This window comes from Aythya marila, assembly GCF_965140915.1.
Source record: "Aythya marila genome assembly, chromosome: 8".
NCBI lineage: Eukaryota > Metazoa > Chordata > Aves > Anseriformes > Anatidae > Aythya > Aythya marila.
Genome location: NC_139049.1, coordinates 27,671,648 through 27,691,536, shown reverse-complemented (window position 1 = coordinate 27,691,536; position 19,889 = coordinate 27,671,648). Strand labels below are relative to the sequence as shown.

Genomic DNA, 19,889 nt, shown 5'->3' with positions numbered 1-19,889 from the left:
TGACTTAATTTTAGGCACTGAAATGCCAAACACTTGTGATTCACTGTTTTATTGTATTAAAGCACAATGTTTATCTGATACCACACAAAGTTATTTTGAGGTATTTGGAGATGAGCAGTGTTTTTGTGCCTAGGAAAACTCGAGGGCTGGGAGGAATAATGGTACCAACTCAGTGCCTGGATGTTTGTACTTACGCCAAGGGAATAAATTACTTAAATATTTCAGACAATACTGAAACCACGTGTAAGATAAGCGTGTGTTTGCCCTGATTTCTTACGAGTGCCTTTCTTAACAGAGCTTTCCGTGACCTTTCCCTGGCCTACAGCTTGTTATCGAGCTTGGAAAGACGTTGCTGAAAGTGCTCGTAACAAGCCTGATTCCACTGAATGCTGGGGTAGTTGTAATGCGAAAGGTTTCTAGGTTGTTTTGAGTTAAATGGATCTTCTAATTTAAACAGGATTTTTACAGAGCCTTGATTCTCGTTGCTGTAACACTTAGCGCTGAGTTCATCTCGGAACAACGAGGGAAGTACATTGGGGAATATTGCGTGGTAACGTTGCATCACTCTGGAAAACAGGGGTACAGTTCAAGCACTGTTTTTAGAAAATCCTAGTTGGTTTCTAGCTTTACTGATTTCCCCCTCCCAACATCCATTTCACATTGTGTTCTTCTCAATTTTCTATAGCTTTTGGGGTTTGAGAGGCGGGGAGGAAGCTGTGTTTGTTGTAGATGACTTTTTATAATCCTTCATGTGTACTAAGGGGGGCTTAGTCCTACCAGGCACTCCTGACAATGCACTCGTATTACTCTCAGGTGAGGTCAGGTTCCAAAACATTGTGTGAAAACAGTCACTAAATAAATCAGATCTCTTTTGGAAGGGATTTACAGTGAGGTGAGAATCTGAATCAGCTCTGATTAGATGGGCTACATAACACAGGATTTGTTTTCCTTTAGTGGTAGACTAGGATCATTACTTCCTATTAACGTGATTAAGTACTAATATTAATTACTAATATTGACGCTTTGTGTAATGTAATGCATAGCACAAATGTGAGCTTAAGGGCTTAATTCCGCTGTGAAAAGAATAAAAGTGTGATATATCTAACCAACAAGGTTACTTTCTCTTAGCAGAACATAAATAACAAAAACCATTCCTTTCTGTCACTTTACTCAGAAACTTTGAATACAGACACATTTTTATCCATAGAAAAAAATTAAGGGCAAGATACTATAACTGCCTAAGGTGTAAAACAGTTTATTTTCAAAGCACGGTAATTGTCTTAAATAGCTGTTCCTCAATAAAATATGTAGGGATATTTTCCAGATATGCCACTTAAATGGAGTTTAAAGAAGTCCCTGAAGCTCTGGGAGTACCGGTTTATAAAAAAAAACACTTCTGTTCAAATAAGAAAATATAAGTTTAAAAATCACTGTCTACCTCATGCTGGTGCTTTCCAGCCTAAGTGCAAAGCAGTGGCTTTGATTTATTTGGAGACCTTTACGATCGTACTCCAGTGAATCAATTCCAGGCAACAGAATATCCTCCTCCTAACAGTTAATTAAAATGAAGGGGAAAAAATGCCATCCAGGTGCAAAAGTAAAAGCTGCTTTAATCAGCAGTCTGGCAGATAGGACTGTCAAGTCGTGACTTCAGGATTCATAGCTTCTCCCAGAAGTTGATGGACATAATAGATCAGGGAGTAGCGAGCTGTTCTTTCTGTTTTTATGGATATTTGACGTATTGCTTCTGTGTTGCCTCCACCTGAGCGTTTTGTGGTACTTTGCAAAACACCAGTGAATCGTACATCAACCTGCTGGGGCAGAGGGAAGTGTCATTACTGACACTCTGCAGCTGGGGAAAGCTGAAGCACTCACAAATTGATGTCCTCATTATTGGTTAGTATATCTGTGATAAAAGTGAAAGGAGGGCCTAGAATTTTTTGTCTTTTAATTCTGACTTTAAGGATTTTGTTTTTCATTGCTGCTTTTCAGGGCAAATAACTTGATTCTGTTTGTTGACACGTGGTGACAATATACAAATCGCTTTTTTAGCAATACAATGAAACATCAAAATCCTGTTGGCTGCAAAATGCTGAAATCACATGAAAATCACTTACTAAAGAGGCACAAGGGAAGAAAACGGATCTGCTGGTACCTTACAAACTCTGATCCTATTGCTCATTGAAAGAAACACAACTTTCTGGTTCAGTTTCAGGGATTATACTAGATTCAAGAGCACCTAATGGAACTTGGCTCTAGTGACACTGGATTGCGCTGGTAGCCTTCTATCAAAATCAAATTAACAAATTTAATTTGTAACTTGACTGTAATTTCATTGCTAGGAGTGCCAATTAACATCAAAATACCCTCTTAAACTCCGTGTTATTTTATGTAAAGTGACTGGTGTGGTAAGCGTCGGTGGCTTTAGTTAAACGCTGTGTGATGAGTTAATTAGCTGAATGCTATGGGAATACATTTTGAAGCTTTGAACTGTGACCTTTCGGCAATTGAAGTTAATTTATATTTCATTTGCGTGTGTCTTTTGTTCTGTGTTAGTCTGCCTTGGAAGGGTTTATGCTCAAACTTGGGTAACACACTGTTCATCAGGTATTAACAATTTCTTTATTCAGACTTGCAAACAACTCAGGGAGGTGCCAGGCTCCCAGAGTGACAATGTTGAATTGGCACTTGAAACTGTTTAAGTGAGAATATTTGTCTTGGGAATTTGTGTGCATGTATGGGTATAACTGCACTTGTGCACCTTGAAAATAAGCCAAAAATAGCCCCGTGACCCTGCTAAAATGGAGGAGCCTTCAGGGTAGGAAGAGATACAGGCATGGAAGATGATGTTAAAGGTCTGTCGGTAAATGCTTCTTGGTCTTGAGACTGGAGCTGCAGAAGGCAGCATTGTTGCAGAGCGTGTGATGTGCAATGTGATTTTTTTTTTTTATCTCTGAAAACAGATGGCTCCTGAAAATTTTTGAACAATCAGTCTTTGGATGACCAGTTAACTGCCAGGACTAGTCTCACTGCTTTTGTACTGTTCTGCTGTTGGAAAGGATCCCTGTGAATCCTTAACTTGTCAGGTGACAGTTTCTGCATCAAAAAAATACATGGTTCCAGAAATGAGACCCAAAAAGCCTCCTTACAGGAAGCTGACATGGGCTTGTGTGCTGTTTCTTTTCTTGTATAGCATATTTTATTTAAAAGCATATATTTCACCTTCGGAAGGACATTAGTAGGTTCTCTCATGACAGTTTCTGCCCCTGTTACAACATGCTAGCTGTGGTTACCTGTTCAGAGCAGTGATCTGTTGCTCTTTTGACATTGACAAATGCAAATAGGGTCTTTGCTGGGTGTTGGTTAGTGAGACAACATAAAATCATAGAAGAGCTTATGCTGCACCTTGCAACTTTAATAAATCCCTCACTTTAAAGAGCAAATTGATTTAGAAGTTGGATGGGGAGCTGCTTGATTTTTGTGCAGAAAGACACTAATTATGAAAGAGCAGCAATATGTTTTTAGAGAGACTTACTCAGACAAGGTATGTTGTACGAAGTGAGATTCAGTCTGCAGAAATATGCACTGAGCATGGAGATACTCTCCGAGGGCATTAGCTTTGTTAATGGTCTGAAGCGGAGTGCGAGTTTGACTTTTAAACTACCTGGGCATAGATTTGAGCACGCTGCAGGTTTTGTGCTAGCTGTGAAGCTGCTTTAATGTGATACATTCTAAAATTAATCCATAATTAATCTTGACACTTTCTGGGAAGGATTTTAGTAGCAGAAAACTGACGTGTAAGAATGCCTTGTCATCTGTAATTAACAGAACGTGCCAAAGACGTGCTCCTTCAGCACAGACGGCTCCCTTTGTTATTAGGGCAATATTTCCAGTACTGCACCCGCTGTTACTGCTTGTGTAAAAGATCTTTTTGCTATGTTGCTGGTAGACTCAGTACAGCAATAGGCCAGCCGTGTTTTTAGCCCAGCTGTTACGGTCATGTCCTTGTATGTGAGTGCACAGCGAAGAAGAGGTATTACTTCACTCCTCGCGAATTTCCGTAATACTGCAGGCACTGGCCGTGGCCTGTGGGGAGAGAAATAACGAGCAGCTCCCCTGAGATGCAGATGGGGAAACAGAACAACAACACGTGGAGTTTTTCAGCAGCAGTGAAAGGTCTGTGCTGCTGTTAGGCTGCACCTCTTGGTCTCGTAACACCTCACGGATATTTTTATTTAACATGAATACCTTCCTCTAAGGATTGGAGAAACCATAGCTAAGTTAATGTCACCATTTGTTGAGATGCTTTTTTGCTGTGCCACAAGTCTAGGCTGACATGCAGTCTGTTACCTAGTGACTGGATGTGCACGCTACAGTCAGTCTTCCTTTATGAAGCTAATTGTTGTTATCTGTACTGAGCCATAAGGGCTTTATTTATAAATGCACATTTGTTTTCTGCAGTAATTGATCCATGTTCAGTGGTGGGTATCCTCTACGAAAGCTGTAGATGTGTTTGATCACTACAACGGGATATTTCTTGGAGAACTTTTGCTTTTAAATACCTTCAGACTCTTCATTTGGTCCTTTGGACATCTCTTCTCCAAAAGCTCATGTACTTAAACGAGGGGTGAACTGCTAGATCAAACAGTGAACTGAGTATCCAGCCTAAAGGAAGTACAGATTCCTGCAGTGGTAAACTTGGGGCTGAATGTTTAGTAGAGGGTTGGGGAAGGTGCCACCTTGCTTCCCAAATCTGTTTTCTTTCCTGGGTACAATTTGGTGTCACTCCTATAAATGTTACTGCTGCTCTCCAGAACCTGTTATTAGGTACAGCACGTGTACTGTTGTTACCTGCGCCAATTAACTTTATAGGGTGCTCTCTATACAGCTGCTGTTCCGTTGGTGTCACCTTTTTGAGTCATTATGAAAGTGAATATGATGCATTTATGTCTTAATTAACAGGTCTAATCCTGCAATAGCAAGTGCAGGGAGAGCTGGACACACACTTCTCTACATAAATCTCATTCCTTGTGCGCTGCATCCTCCCGAGCTCACTTGTTTCTCTGGGCTTTTTCCTTTCTATTCTCTCCGTTTGCTTTCCTGGTGCTGTATTTTACTCTCAGATGTGTTTCCTGCGTGTCCCTGGCACTCTGAGCACTCTCCTGTTACCACCACACGCTCGTGTTTACCTCGGCCTCTGGCAGCCGCTGCCAGGCCTGCTCTGGGTGTCATCCTCCCTCCCACCTGGACTCGGCCTTCTGGAAGCCAGAGAGCCCATGGGATCTCTGTGACACGTGGGGTAGCCAGTATCAACACGAAGTTTTAATATATAAAAAAAAAAAGAGAGACAGAGATAACTTGTGTAGTATCCTGTTTGGCACTCCTGAGGCAGTTACCTCATCTGGTGCGTAACGAAGAACGGGGGCTAATTCCGAGTGCTGCCTGTGCACAGAAATAGCTGCCCTTAGTGACACAGGCAACAAACCTGAAGAGCTGAGCTACAGCCTTGTGCCTGCTTCTTCCCCGTTTGCCTTCCAGAATGCTTTCCAGTAACTTATTTTGACTTCAGGAGTTGTAGCTTCCTTGCTGAGCAACTATACCTGAGACTTGATATTTTCTTTACGTGATTAGCTACTAAAAAATCCTGATCAACTGGATTAGTCTAGTTTATTTTCGATGTGATTGGGTGAAGGGGTAAAATTGGCCTCCCTTAAAATAAGCTATTTCATCATCTCCAGCAGTTGTTGAACAGAAGATTAATATGCACGCTTCTGTGAAGATCAGGGCTTATAGTCTAAAGTCTCTCAGGGACTAGAAGCACTTAGCACTTGGCTCTAGGATCTGATATGCTAAGGAACAAAATTTGCCACTTAGAGACGATTAGCAATTAGTCATGTAAACATAGCAGTTATCACCTACACGAGATAATAAAGATATGTAATCAATTCAAATCGAAATACTAAATTTTGCTTTGGAAAACAGAAGCAGTCTAAGGGTTGCTGAGAATTTGACATGCTGCTTATAAGCACAGCCATCTCTTCTGAAGCTAGTAAATCCTTTAAAGTGTCAAGGATAGATTTAAAAATTGCTTCACTTGAATTTTTTATTCACAGAAAAATGATGAAAACGGGAATTGCTCTGCAGAAGGCATTGAGTTTCCAACCACCAACTTGTATGAGCTGGAGAGCAGAGTTCTAACAGATCACTGGTCCATACCCTACAAGCGGGAAGAATCTCTAGGCAAGTGCCTAATTGCATCCACCTATCTAGCAAGACTAGGTAAGTGCTATTTTTACACACCTAAAGATAATCTGTTCAGATTTCATAGACATATGGTGCGCAGTTATGCCTTTTGTATTAATTTTGCAGTCGTTAGCACCCAGCAGAGTGATCACATCTCTGTGAAAGTGGATACCAATGAATTATTCTATCTAACACTGTAAAAGGAGTGTTGATCTCTTTTTTTTTTCTAAAGTAATTTGTTTACTTAAGCTTTTTTGGAGGAAAAAATGGAGCACGTGTTTCTTTATGTTCTAATGATTATAGGAATTACTGTTTTTTCAGAGCTGAATTACTGACTCGTTTTTCATTGTGCTGGTAATTTTCCATTTGTAAAAAACAAGCTGTCATCTAAATTCATGCTGCACCAAGCTTGTGTAACTGGTTGTTTTTCCCTAGTGAAGTGCTTATAGTGCATTAGACCTGAATTTGTCTGTTCTGTATTCAGTACTTTGGCTGGGGTTAAGTGTGTTACGGAGATGACATGCCCAGCTCATGGTGTAATGAGAGTACCGGGCAGTTTTTCCAACATGCCTGACAGCAGCCAAAAGTGAGGTTATAATCTGTAGGAAGAATAAGAGTGGTTAGTGATTCTGGTTTGCGTTGTTGATTTTCGACGTGTGTTAAAAGGCTATGTGTAGATCTGCTTTTTTTTTTTTGGGTGGGGGGGTAGGAGGGGAAGGGGATATGAAGCACCAGGAATGGTCTCCACTTAGTATTAAATTTTGAAGAGAGGAATGTGTGTGGTACTACTCACGCTTGAAGAAGTTGCAAAAGATTAAACATTTGGAAACTTCTTATTTCTAAAAAGCAAGTTCTTTTGGCTCACATTCTTTTGTGACTGAAAATAACATAATGCTTAATAATCAATTAATAGTAGCTCTTCTGTTGCTGCTGGTTTTGGTTGGTGTATCCAAAAACTTGCACTGAATTTTCTGAGGTAATCTTAAAACACGTACTTCTTCCTTTCTGTGAAGGTCTTTCTGATTCTGATGAGAATTGCAAGAGGTTTATGGACAGATGCATGCCTGAAGCATTCAAAAAGGTAAGTAGGTACATTACACTAATTTACTGCTTGTCTTTGAGTTGATCATGGTGGAAATAGTGTCTTTTAATCCAGGCTGATACATACTTTAGAAATTGTGGTAACCGGTGAATGTGTTGCTAGATAAAAATCATTCTGAAGTTGCAGTTCTGCAACTCTTGTATGTGTATTTTTTCACCTTTTTTCACTACTCTTCACCTCAGTGCTTAATGCCTAACCTGCCTCTTTGACTGTTCTTCTCTGGGTTATTGTGCATCTTCTCTATGGAGCTCCCCAATCTAAGTTCAGAATGTGTTAAGTTATAATATGCTGGATTTTTTGCAAGTCAGTAATTGAGCCTGATTCTATTGTTTCTTAAAATGGTACAAAAAGTAATGGTATTTAAAATATCAAGCTCTTTAACTGTAAAGACAGCTAATGCGCAGACCTAGCAGAAATTAAATAATACTTGCAGATGGAAGCTTCAGGTCCTCTTTAACCAGCTAGGTTAGACCAGATTTAAAGACCGTGTTTCAGTAGGTGGAAAAGCAGCAATAATAGCTCTCTCTTCATGGTACATGTTCTTTGTTTTCCAACAGCAACTGCTCAAAAAGTGTGAGTCGGTAAATGGTTATTACAGATGAATCAGTGCAGCTCTGCGGAACGTGTACTTTAAGATTTAATAGTCATATGTTCATTCTGCAAACAATTGCATATTGGCTGTTCTTTACAAAGGTTATAATCTTACCAGTGAGTGGAAATGGAAATCAGTTTGCTTTGATACATGCTAGTCTCTGTCACAAACTGATTTAAGGCATTCTTCAGTTAAATTACAAATTTAATTAACTCTTAAGCCATTAATGCAGAAAGAGGATACAAAATAGCACACCAGCCATTGATTATTACACTCTAAGGAAACATTTGCTCTGAGAACAATCTGGGGGGTGGATAAATTTCTCCTGTTTTACATGATTTTGCTCAAACTTCAAAATTTCTTTTTTTTTGGTAGCTGTTGACATCCAGTGCTGTTCACAAATGGGGAACTGAAATCCATGAAGGAATATACAACATGCTTATGCTGCTAGTAGACCTGGTTGCAGAAAGAGTAAAACAAGATCCTATCCCCGTGGGCCTGCTCGGTGTGCTTACAATGGTATTTGTCCCTGATGCAGTTTTTAATAACTATGGTGTTTTGAACTTTGGGATCCGTTTAAGTAATGTAGCGAATGAGGGTATACTAGGGCATTGGTGAATATCCTCAAAATGTAGAAGTCTCCACTAATAACTGTCATGAATTGTCCTGTGTTTTATGTGCAATATTAGGGTATTTAATTTTTAAGCTGCGGCTTCTTTTTATCCTATTTAAGCTGTATATTGTCAAAAATACTTCAACTGCTGTCACGTCAGTATTTATTTTTTGAAAACTGGTACATTGAGTTCATCTATCCCTTTATACGGATAGCTGACTCACATGGATATTCGATATTGTCTACATAGAACTGAAACTTTAGAATCCTTTGTACAGTAAGAACTGAGGGGCAGGAGGCAGGGGTCATTTGTTGAACTTTAGTTTTTGCTAGATCTTTAATTGTCAACTAAAAGAATGTTCAACTGAAAAAGTCAAATATTATCAGGGTAAGTTTTGGGACTGGTGTAAGCCGTGCTGTTAATTTCCATGGTGTTTTTCTTTCCAGGCCTTTAATCCCGACAATGAATATCATTTCAAAAATCGAATGAAGGTGTGCCAGAGAAACTGGGCAGAAGTCTTCGGGGAGGGCAACATGCATGCTGTCTCACCCATATCCACATTTCAGAAGGTGAGCATGGCATGCCCTAAGCTGCTTTGTAGGGTAGATGTTTTGGTTTCAGAAAAGATAGGTTAATAGGTACTTGTAACACAAGAAAGCTTAAAAGTGTGATCAAGAATTACAATAACCAGATCTTCAGTATATGTTGGTCTGTGGAAATGAATTCCCTTTATCCTCTCAGAATGTCCCAGTTCTCTGTTGGAAACTGGATTTAGAAATTGCTGTACTTTCCTGTCTGAACACAACAATTAGATGGGTAATCTGTTGCATCTAAAGACTGACATCTGTTGAGCATGAAATGACCAGGATAACTCAAGGTGTACAGTTCCAGCAGAGAATTCATGCTTTTCTGTCACCCAGGTTTGGGATATCTTCATCAAACACTGGTGAGAAGCCAGTTTTTGAGGTTTGCATTGTCTTGTGGTTGCTCCAGACAGGTGGGTCTAAAAAAGAACCTCGATGTTGTTGATTTTTTTTCTCTTCAGGAAACATGTTTGTGGCTGTAGAAAGAAAATTCTCCATCTGCTGCTTTGGGAAAGGTCCTTTAGTGATGTTCCACAACAGCTAATGTGCTATAAATATATTTGCTTGTGAGTCAGCAGCCACAGTGTGTATTGTTACCACAGCACATGGTCAGTGATGTCAGGTAGAATCCAAAAACGGATACTGCTAATGAGAACCTCCCAGAGCTCCAGCTACACACTTAGCAAAGGAGCTGTTGTAAACACACTGCTGTGATCTGTGAAATAACAGTGCGTGCCTTTAGGGTGTGGGTTAATGCACTGAATGTGTCTGTCCACATCTGTTCCAGAGACAAGTGTTTGTTGCAGCTACTAATTTTTTAATGTTTTAATTTTTCAAGGAACCTCATGGGTGGCTGGTGGATCTGGTAAACAGGGTACGTAAATGCAAACCAAGCAGAAATGGTACTTGTCACTTGAATCCAGTGCTCTCCAAGTAATTTCCTCCTCTCCCCACCCTTGTTTTTCCCTTCTTTCCTCAGAGTGACAACCACAATAAATAGTTTAAAATGTTAATGCTGTCTGCATCTAGGGAAAGAGCCTTGCTAAACACATCCTGTGTTGCTGCCTTTTCCCTTGAGCACCTTTACCATAGCATGATAGCTATCTAGAAGAGATTAAAGTTCATCTTAGGCTTCAGTGATGTTTCTCAGTCAAATGTGCTGGGCCAACCTAAGGGGCTTTATAAGGTCTAGCTTTTGTCACTACATCCATTTTTACCCAGAACGCTTTGTAGCTTGATGTTTAAGCTGGGACCACATGTAACTGCATTGCATTCCCACTGTGTCCCTGAATTCTCATGAAAATGTAAAGCTTATGTTGCATGTGATGTTATGGTGGAGGATACTCGTTGTCCTGTAACTTTGAGTGGAGTATTTTCTGTAACAGCATATTTGAAAGATAAAATACTGTAGGTCGCTAGTATAATATTGATTATTTTATTTCAGTTTGCAGAGTTGGGTGGATTTTCAGCAATTCAGTCCAAACTCAATTCAGAAGATATTGAGCTTGGGGTAAGTTCATTGTTCGTCCCTAGACTCCTCTCTTTCCATTAGTCACTTCATATAGAACCAGTAACATCATTTTTGGCAGTGCTCTTACCTTTACTTTGGTACAAGAGCAATCCTCCCACATAGCCCTGGAGGAATGCTGTCACACCGGAGGTCAGATGAGGCTGTGTGTAAGAGTCCTGACTAAAGAGACCTCTTGAGGCTTCAGAGGAAAGAGGGAAGGGTTAGCATGCTTTTCTGTCTAACGTTCAGCCTTCCAGTTAGACATTGATCAGTCTAGTTTCACTGCATATTCACCAGTAGGTTGCTGGTTTTCTGATTACTTCAGCTTTATCTGCATTTAGCTGGAAGTGAATTAACTTTTGTGCATTATAGAAATCATTTTTTAAGAAAAAATCCTTAGGAAGACAGATACTGTCTAATCTTAAGAAACTTTTCAAAAGCTGTGTCTAAAATCAGTCTTAACAGTTCTAAACTATTTTTTTGGTGGCAAAGCTTAACTTCTTTGTTTTCAGCTTCCTAACTTGACTTCATATCTTTTTTTCAAGCTGTGAAGAACGAGGCCAAGGGAAAACAATGTAATTTAGAATCTTGTCTCCAAGTATAAAATTAGTCTGTTTTCAATGAACTGTCATATTGGGAGAATTGAATTTCTTTTCTTAGAGTATTAATACTTGCTGCTTTATGAAAGGATAAGTTCTTATATAAGCATGGCAGAAGAGTAAGAAAATTCAATTTAAATCCTGATACTCCAGTAGAAATTTTGACTGTTTAATGAGTAATAACTACTTGTTTAGGGAGTCTCGTTCAGCATCACTAAACTTAAGACTTTGATTGCAGCGGGGCATATTCAATTTCATTCATAATTTTTGACCCACTCTTAGTAGAAGCTAGGTTTAATATTCTTCATTGGCAAATGTCTTTACACACTTAATTTCCTGATGACGGATATCGGTTGAAAACCTTGGGTTGAAATGAGCTGGACATGTATGTATATGACACATTTGCAAAAGCTTTCTGCCATTTCTTTGGAAAAGAAATTCACCATATGGCTTTAAACTTAAGTCTTGTCTTCCCACTTCTCATTGCTGTTAAGCAACCAAAATGTGATGCGCCCTTTTTGTGTCTGATTATTTCTCTGGCTGAAACAGGATTAGACAGAAGACTGGACAGAATGATGAGAGGACTGATACTAATGAAAAATGGGAAGGCATTTTTAATTTCAGGCGAAAATATATATTGTATTCTACAGCATACAGTAATGTCTCTTTCCTGAACCATGCATTGTTGCAAAGGAGTTACATTCTAAAATCAGTTTATATGTACTGTTGTTTTTTTCTTTCTTCAGGCAATCTCTGCATTAGTTCAACCATTTGGAGTTTGTGCAGAATATCTGAACTCTTCTGTAGTACAGGTAAAATGTCTATTATGAATTCTTTTCAGCAAATACAAAAGCCTTGAAAAATGTGACTGGTCATTTGCTCAGATTTAGATCTATTTTAATACAGAAATCCTAGGCAGCATAGTGTCAGAAACACAAGTATGTGAGAATCTTTTTTCATCATAGCAACTTGAAAAATAAGAGGACTAAAAATGAGTTTGACTGTTGATGTGAAACTGGTGACTGATTCTAAAAAGCCTCCCAAATTCACCTTGGATGAAGTACAGGAACCATTTTAAGAATCCTGAAGGCAATCAATAGAGGGCTCAGACAACATTCAAATTCTTTTTCCAAGCACAGTGATCTTTAATTGTCTATCAACATTTGCAATGGTGAGAAATTTTGGGACTGCTCTAAGTAAGCTTCATCAGTGTAAAGCATGCAGGGAAAGAATACAGCGTGATGGATAGATTTTTGTTTTTTATTTCTTTTTCTGACAGAGATAGAGCTCATGGTTATGAGAGTTTAGACTGTAAAAAGTGTGATACAAGAAAAAAAAACACACCATGATCTCTGTAAACTTGCAAATGTGCTCTAGGTTTTACATCTACATTCACTAACAAAAAGCACCGGTTTAATAAATAACAAAGCCTTTATTTGAAAAGGATATATTTTAGGAGCTAATGGGGGTCAAAGGGGCATATGCATCTAATAATTGATGCACTTTGAAATGGGTTTGGGGCAGGTTGGGGTCATCTGTAAACCTGTTGTGGTCTCAAGTAGTTTCTTAGTCTAGGTGCTTCTTTTTTCTGGACTTACCTTGCAGGATAGTTTTATATATGTTGCATGTGTTGCTCTATGTTTAAGGTAACTGACTTTCAGTTAAGTATTTCATTTTGCTGCAGCCAGATATGCTGAGTAATGTAATTCATTTCAGGAAACATAAAATGATCTTCATGCCTTTTTCTCTCATTCTTTTTAGCCCATGCTTGACCCAGTCATTCATAAAATGATTAAATATGTACAGAATGTAGAAGAGAAGGACTTGAAAGACAAGGTAATGTTTTATAAATGAAATAATTAAAAACTTTCCGTATGTTGTGGAAATGATGTCTGTGTAGACTAGAACAAAATCTTACTCTCACTTACAAAAATACAGCCTGTTCTGAATTCTGAGTGACTTAGCTCAAAATATTGAAACGCAGCTAGCCTGCATTTACCCAATTTTTCATAAATCCCTTTTACTTTTAATTAGATACTTAATGTTTTCACCCTTTTAAAAATATCTTCCCAGTGTTACTGTCAAATACATTTTTGTTGGTCCCCTTCTGCAGTGTACTGATTGCTCACTTCTCTAATTTTGAAGATGCATTCTGTTAAATTCTTATAACTTCTGTGCATACAACTGTTGCGTTATCTGTTTGCTTCTAAAAATCTTGCAACTGTTGTTTAAAGTGGTGTCCCTGCCCACAAGGGGGGGGGTGGAACTAGATGATCTTTAAGGTCCCTTCCAACCAAAACCATACGACTATCTGAAATTTCCTTGTAACTTGTGATTGCCTCATATTGCACTGAATTTGGCATCCAGCTGTAATAAACTTGAGTACTGACTTTTTACTTACTTTTGTTAATTACATACTGGAAATTATGCATAACAGAGGAGCAATTCAGTGCACCAAGCTGTAGCAGGAGAGTTCACTTAACAAAAGCTTTTGCTGTCTTAAAATTTCCAATGTATAAGTAACACTTTCAGATATCTGTAGCTTAGTGGATCGCTAAACCTACTGTTTGTGTATTATTGAAGTCTGAAACTGAATACTAAAACCAGTACTGCCTCTTATTTGTCTTTTTTTTTTGTTGTTTTTGTTTCGTTTTCAACAGAGACTAGTCAGTATCCCTGAGCTCTTGTCTGGCATCAAACTGCTGTGTATGCGCTTCCAACCTGATTTAGTAACTGCAGTGGATGATTTACGGCTGGACATTCTGTTGCGCATGTTAAAATCTCCTCACTTCAGTGCAAAAATGAATTCCCTCAAAGAAGTAGGTTTGCTACATGTGGGTGTGTTTGTGTGCGCACATGCATGTGCGTGGGTGGGATGGGTTGTTGGTAAGTTGCTAAAGCCACAACCTTAAAAAGGAGGGTGCAACATCTTACAAATTCTGTTGCCTTAGCAAAAGCTCATAAATACCAAAACAAATTCATGTGACAGGAATTGCTTGTAATATTAGTAGCTACTGAAAGGACTGCGGTCTTCCAGTTAGAAAACTACACATAATTTAAACTTCATTTATAAGCAACAGTGTATATCATTCCTTCAGTACTCTGAGATCATGCTCATAATTCTGAGATACTGCTTTTCTCTTTTTCCTGTTGTGAGGAAAAGGGAGAAAAAAAGGGCAGGGAGAGGCAACTTAATCTTCAATTGGTGTTCTCAGGCCAGATGTATCAGATCATTATGCTATGTAGTTGTATTTTTTATTATGGTTGGTGTGTGGGCATTGTAGTAGTGTCTAGGAGCTGAAGTTTATGGAACAGGGCTCTTTCTGCTAGGCTCTTAGATAAAAGTAAGAGAAAACATTTTCTTTTTCCTGGAACTTATGGTTAAGTATAGAGTTGTTCATTCACTTCTTCCTTCCAGAAATTGTTCAACTTCAATGTCTCAAAGAAGACCTTTTTTAGTATGCAGACACTCTTAGGGTGTTTTAGAGTCCTTCTTCTGGGCTTTTTGCTTCTCTACTTAAGGGAAAATTGAAATACTAAGCCTCATTGCACTGTGGTTCTTAATCTTAAACACTGTATCCTTGGTGAAGTTACAAAAGCACAGCTTTTGAAGGCTCTAGCATAAATGTACTTTCTCCACCTTTTCCCTGGAGTGATGAGCCTGTATCGGGTCTGTGTTTGATAAAAATAGGACACTAATTTGAGTATCACAGGCAGAAGCCTGAGATAACCCGCTTCTGGTGTATCTGTAGCAACATGCAGCCCAGGCAAGCTTTTCTGTGTCAGATCGGGAACAAGAATCTGCTGCATCAGACCGATTCCTAGGAGGTGGGTTAGGAATTTACCGTTAAACAGTTTATTTAAAAAACAAAAATAATTGAAAGAAAAATTCTCCTGTGCTCAAAATATTTCAGGATTCACACTTAAGCTTTGTAGAAAGCATTTTGAATAGATTTCATTATAAGCACTTATAATGCATGTGCATCATTAGAATCTCCCATTTTGAAATTTTTAGGTAACCAAATTAATAGAAGACAGCACTGTGTCCAAGTCAGTGAAGAATGCAATAGATACAGACCGCTTACTAAACTGGCTAGTAGAAAATTCTGTCCTGTCAATTGCTCTAGAAGGTAAGTGCTTTCACAAAGATCTTCAGCATGTGCTTTGAATGTCTTAAACTTAAAAATTTGGTCCGTCCTTTTTTAATACATTTGAGTGAAGCATTACTAACAAAGGAGTTCAAGGATTTTGTCATTGTCAAAACAGAGTGAGGATACCCAGCAGATTTCTGCTACTGTCATCTAGTTCTCTGACATTTGTGCAGATGTCTTCCACTGTACCTGAGGTTTGTACTCACGTACCTACATGTTGTTTTTTTTAAACCTGTAGAAGAGCAGGAAAAGAGTTCTTTTTTCCAAGCAGTAAGGCCATGTAGGAGTAGATTGCTATCAGATGTATGAAGTAAAACAAGAATAGAAGGAAGCTTGTTCTTTTTCCTTCTTTAGACTGGATTTTTTGTAGCAGTAGATTGAGAATTTTAGGATAAAGATAACTTTATTCCTGTCCCCTTTAATGTAATTTGTTTATTTATTCTTATGCATTTAACATGTTTAATGGTTTAAATAAATTAATTCAATTGTTGTTCTTTATTTCATAGGTAATATAGACCAAGCGCAGTACTGTGACCGTATAAAGGGAATTATTGAACTGCTAGGCAGTAAATTATCTTTAGATGAGCTTACCAAGATTTGGAGAATACAGGTAAGCAATCAAGATTAGACAGATGCTTTTAGGCTGCCTTGAAAAAATAAGTACTTTTTATTACCAAGTTCTTTAGCTGGTGGAATGTTAGCTGTTCATTTGTCTGTTTTATATTTGCTTGGTTCCTTCCATGAGAGACATAAGAGGTTGTCAATGTGCTTGAACACTGGTATAAATCAGTATATTAAAGAATCAGTGAAACAAGACTTAACGTTTTCAAGCCTCGGGCTGTCTACTCTAAGTCTTACAGGCTTGACCTTCCTCCCTTTTTGCAAGGAAGCTATTTTTTGCAGGGCCATGGCAGACCAGGTTGGACCACTGTTCTTTCCTGCTTTTGAGTTGCTTCTAATGACCTCTGTGCCAACAGAACAAGGAGCAGAGTCAGTTATTCCTAGCTTGTGTTTCTAACATGTCCAAAGCTGTTACATTTCTCATTAATAGAAATAGTAGAATAATGCTTACACTGAAGACTTTTCACTACCTCACTTGGGATTAAAACCTACCTTCTTGTGTTTTCCTTCTTCTTTCCAGTCAGGACAATCCTCCACTGTGATTGAAAACATACATACCATTATTGCTGCAGCTGCTGTGAAGTTTAGTTCTGACCAGCTTAATCACTTATTTGTTCTAATTCAAAAGGTAAGCTTTAACATAAATTTATGTTCCTTAGTAGGAGAAGTACTTAAAAATGTACTGAAAAAGGCAAGTGCCTTGCATACATTTATATCTTAGATATATAAATGTAAAGTAAAATGTGTGTGTATATTAAAAAAAAAAAATGGCTGTAGAACAACACTTGTAATACTGATTTTTTTTTGTTAACCCAAAAACATAATTGCCACTATACTACTAATTGACTTAGATTTTAATGTCATGTATTCAGTGCAAAAGCACTTAAGTGAGATTTTAATATATCTGATCTCTTATAGCTTGTATTTGAAAAAAGATTGGGCAAATTGTTACTGTGGTTGCTAGTAACAAAAATGAAGAAATACACGTGGTGGAAACATACTTGTTCTGTGTTTTGATTTTCCTGCAGTAAAACACAATTGTAAATTATATTTTTGTGTCCACTTGAGACTTAACAGACTGGCAGTGTGTGCTGCTGTTATACTGAACGTTTCTTTTCTGTACAGAGCTGGGAAACAGAGAGTGATAGAGTGCGACAGAAGCTCTTGAGCCTGATAGGGCGCATTGGTCGAGAAGCACGGGTGGAAACAACCACTGGAAAGGCATGTGAATGTGATTTATTTTTTTTTCTTTATTAAACATGCGGTTTGTAGTCTTTGCACTTTCCAGGTCCTGATCGGTTTTGGATTTGTTCCTGTAGGTTCTGGAGGTCCTTTGGGAGCTGGCTCATCTTCCAACGTTACCATGTAGTCTCATTCAGCAGGCCTTGGAGGAACACCTGACAATCCTCAGTGATGCCTACGCAGTGAAAGAAGCAATCAAAAGAAGTTACATCATTAAATGCATAGAGGATATTAAAAGGGTTGGTTTATTATTTTGTCTTTTCCAAAATGAAACATTACTTAGCCTTCATGTTGGCCTTTTCTTTCAAGACGTGCAAATTATGTGTCCCATCTGTAAGTTCTTACCTTGGGGAGTCCATGAGAGGGGTAGGCTTTGTGTGAGCCAGTTTGACCCCGAGACTTGTAGTAAGTCTCTTGCCTTTGTTTTAAACAAATTTTCAGCACAAGGAATGATCAGTTTATGGGAAACTACCAGGATGGGCCCAAGGTTAGAATTTGCAAATGGAACCACTATAAAGGTATGTCAGTATTTTAACTGTCCCGTTCACGTGAAAGCTTAAATTAGTTTTCTTTGAGTTAAGCATGTGTTTCTGGCATGTCCGCTAAGTCTCAATGCAAATCAATATTTAAATCATAGGAATTTTGTATTTCAATTTAAAAAAAAATATCTTCTTGTCTAACATGGAAGTAGTCATTCTTGGGCCTGCCTGTGCTAAGATGTGTTTGGCAGCAGCAGACACATGCATGGCTTAGTAGACTGTACCTACTCTATGCTGCACTGTTCATATAGCAGGCAGTTTTCTGAGATTTGCAAGAATTCTATCTTCTGTTGTTTGGTTGGTTTTTTTTTTTTTGAACTGGAAATATGCCCATAAAACAAAAGGCTTGTACCTTTTTCATAAATTTCTTTCATATTAAATTAGGTTTTGTCTGTCATGCAGCATCTATAGAGGATGTTAGTTCTTTAGGAAGCATAGTATGTTTCTTGATATTGATCACTTTTCTTTTTTTGCTTTTTTGTTTGTGAATACAGATTTACAAGTTTGGGTTCTGAATGTCTGCAAAATTTTGCAGTCTTTTCTGATCTTATGCTTTCCTGTTCTTGCATTCTTTTTAATTGCATTCTGCCAAGGGCCTTAACAAAGGTGCTGCAGTGGGGAACGCTAACGGAAAGCTGTAACTATAGGCTGGAAAAAATGGGGAAAGCATACAATATGCTTTTAAAAATACATCATTTGCTTATTTCCCTGTGTTAGGGGAAATGAAGTAAATTAGGAGGGAATGTAATATTAAGACAACATTCTCAGCTACATGAGGGAGTCTTCAGTAGAATGCTATTATGGGCAGGTTACTTTAGTGTCTCTAAGTGAGCAGGTGGTATTGGTTATTGTCGGTATTTAAACCAGACATCACTTATCTGAACAAAAAAACTTCAGTACTGGTTTGTGTGATCAAACTTTACAGAACATGAAGCCTCCCAGAAAAGTGATGAGCAGTTCTAACAATGAGGTAGGATCCTTTGTAGGATCTCTTTCAAAATGCAGCTTAAATAGCCTTTGCTTCCTATCAGAGGGCTCCTTGCAGCACCAAATCAGAAATTTCTTCTCATCTCTTAACCCTCAGTAGTACTTCAGATTTTTTTTCTTCTGTTATTCTCACCTTAACAATAAGTAACCTCATTTGACTGTATTTGCCCTTTAAAGCCCTAACTGGCCCGCTTTATCTCCTGTAATTGAGGAAGGTGGTGGTTGTTATCCCTCTGCTGCAGCTGAGATTTTGTGTACTAAATTTGCATGTTCTCTAGCAAGGAGGTGGTACTTTGGGCTTAATAATCACAGCCAAATGTTTCAAAGGACATCTTGAAGAAGGTAAAGGGGCACCTTTGATGTTTGGAAGGGAACCAGGCACAAGTCACTGAACCCTTCTGAGCTAGTAACTGTTGTTTTGAAACAGGGGTATTAATGGAAATCATTACCCTTTAAGAGTCTATGAGGAGAATTAGTACATTGCTGAGCACGTACGCATGTGTAATTCTTTTTTACCTTTCTCACTACTAGTCATCCCAGCACAACAATCCTCAGTTTGTGTGGGTGGTGCCAGCATTACGTCAGCTTCATGAAATCACGCGTTCATTTATTAAGCAAACTTACCAAAAACAAGACAAGGTAAGAATATGTGCTGAGATTTTGACTCCCTTGTTATATCTGTATGGCTCTGCTTCTCTAGAGTTTAGAAAAGAGAGGGGGGAAAAGAAAAAAAAAACAATAAGTACAGCTTCGTTATGTAGCATAAAGTAAATCTACAAGTAGAGAGGCTGTGTTGTGTGCTGCCCATTGTTGTGTGTGTGCATATGTTTATAAATAAGATCTGTTTGCTGTGTCAGGACTGTTTTATTTTGTTCTCAGCTTTTTGTAAAATAATTAACAAGTATGTCTCTATTAAGAAACTACCATTGCTAATGTTTAGAGCAGTTAATTTGTAGTTGTATTAACATTGACAGTTGGAAAACAGATTGAAATACCAGCAAATCATGTGTGCTATTCTATGGCTAAGCGGAGGTGTGGGACTTTGTTTGCAATCTGCAGCACACATATTTCAGCACATGCTGAAAATGGTATTGCCAGAGGGCTT

General features: G+C 38.4%; 1 protein-coding gene across 2 annotated transcripts in view; it reads left to right on the top strand.

The window, feature by feature from the left end:
* The window catches only part of USP24 (ubiquitin specific peptidase 24), a 60,205-nt gene that overhangs the window by 5,658 nt on the left and 34,658 nt on the right, over positions 1-19,889 (top strand). The window contains exons 2-17 of one of the 2 annotated variants that reach the window (XM_082766285.1): positions 6,114-6,279; positions 7,257-7,324; positions 8,313-8,456; positions 8,998-9,120; positions 9,974-10,009; positions 10,580-10,645; positions 11,991-12,056; positions 13,006-13,080; positions 13,905-14,063; positions 15,260-15,374; positions 15,902-16,005; positions 16,537-16,644; positions 17,142-17,237; positions 17,336-17,497; positions 18,723-18,767; positions 19,316-19,423. In XM_082766285.1, coding sequence (XP_082622411.1) covers positions 6,114-6,279; positions 7,257-7,324; positions 8,313-8,456; positions 8,998-9,120; positions 9,974-10,009; positions 10,580-10,645; positions 11,991-12,056; positions 13,006-13,080; positions 13,905-14,063; positions 15,260-15,374; positions 15,902-16,005; positions 16,537-16,644; positions 17,142-17,237; positions 17,336-17,497; positions 18,723-18,767; positions 19,316-19,423 — 1,641 coding nt within the window. The remainder of the gene's footprint in view (positions 1-6,113; positions 6,280-7,256; positions 7,325-8,312; positions 8,457-8,997; positions 9,121-9,973; positions 10,010-10,579; positions 10,646-11,990; positions 12,057-13,005; positions 13,081-13,904; positions 14,064-15,259; positions 15,375-15,901; positions 16,006-16,536; positions 16,645-17,141; positions 17,238-17,335; positions 17,498-18,722; positions 18,768-19,315; positions 19,424-19,889) is intronic. The other variant, XM_082766286.1, reaches the window with a different exon arrangement.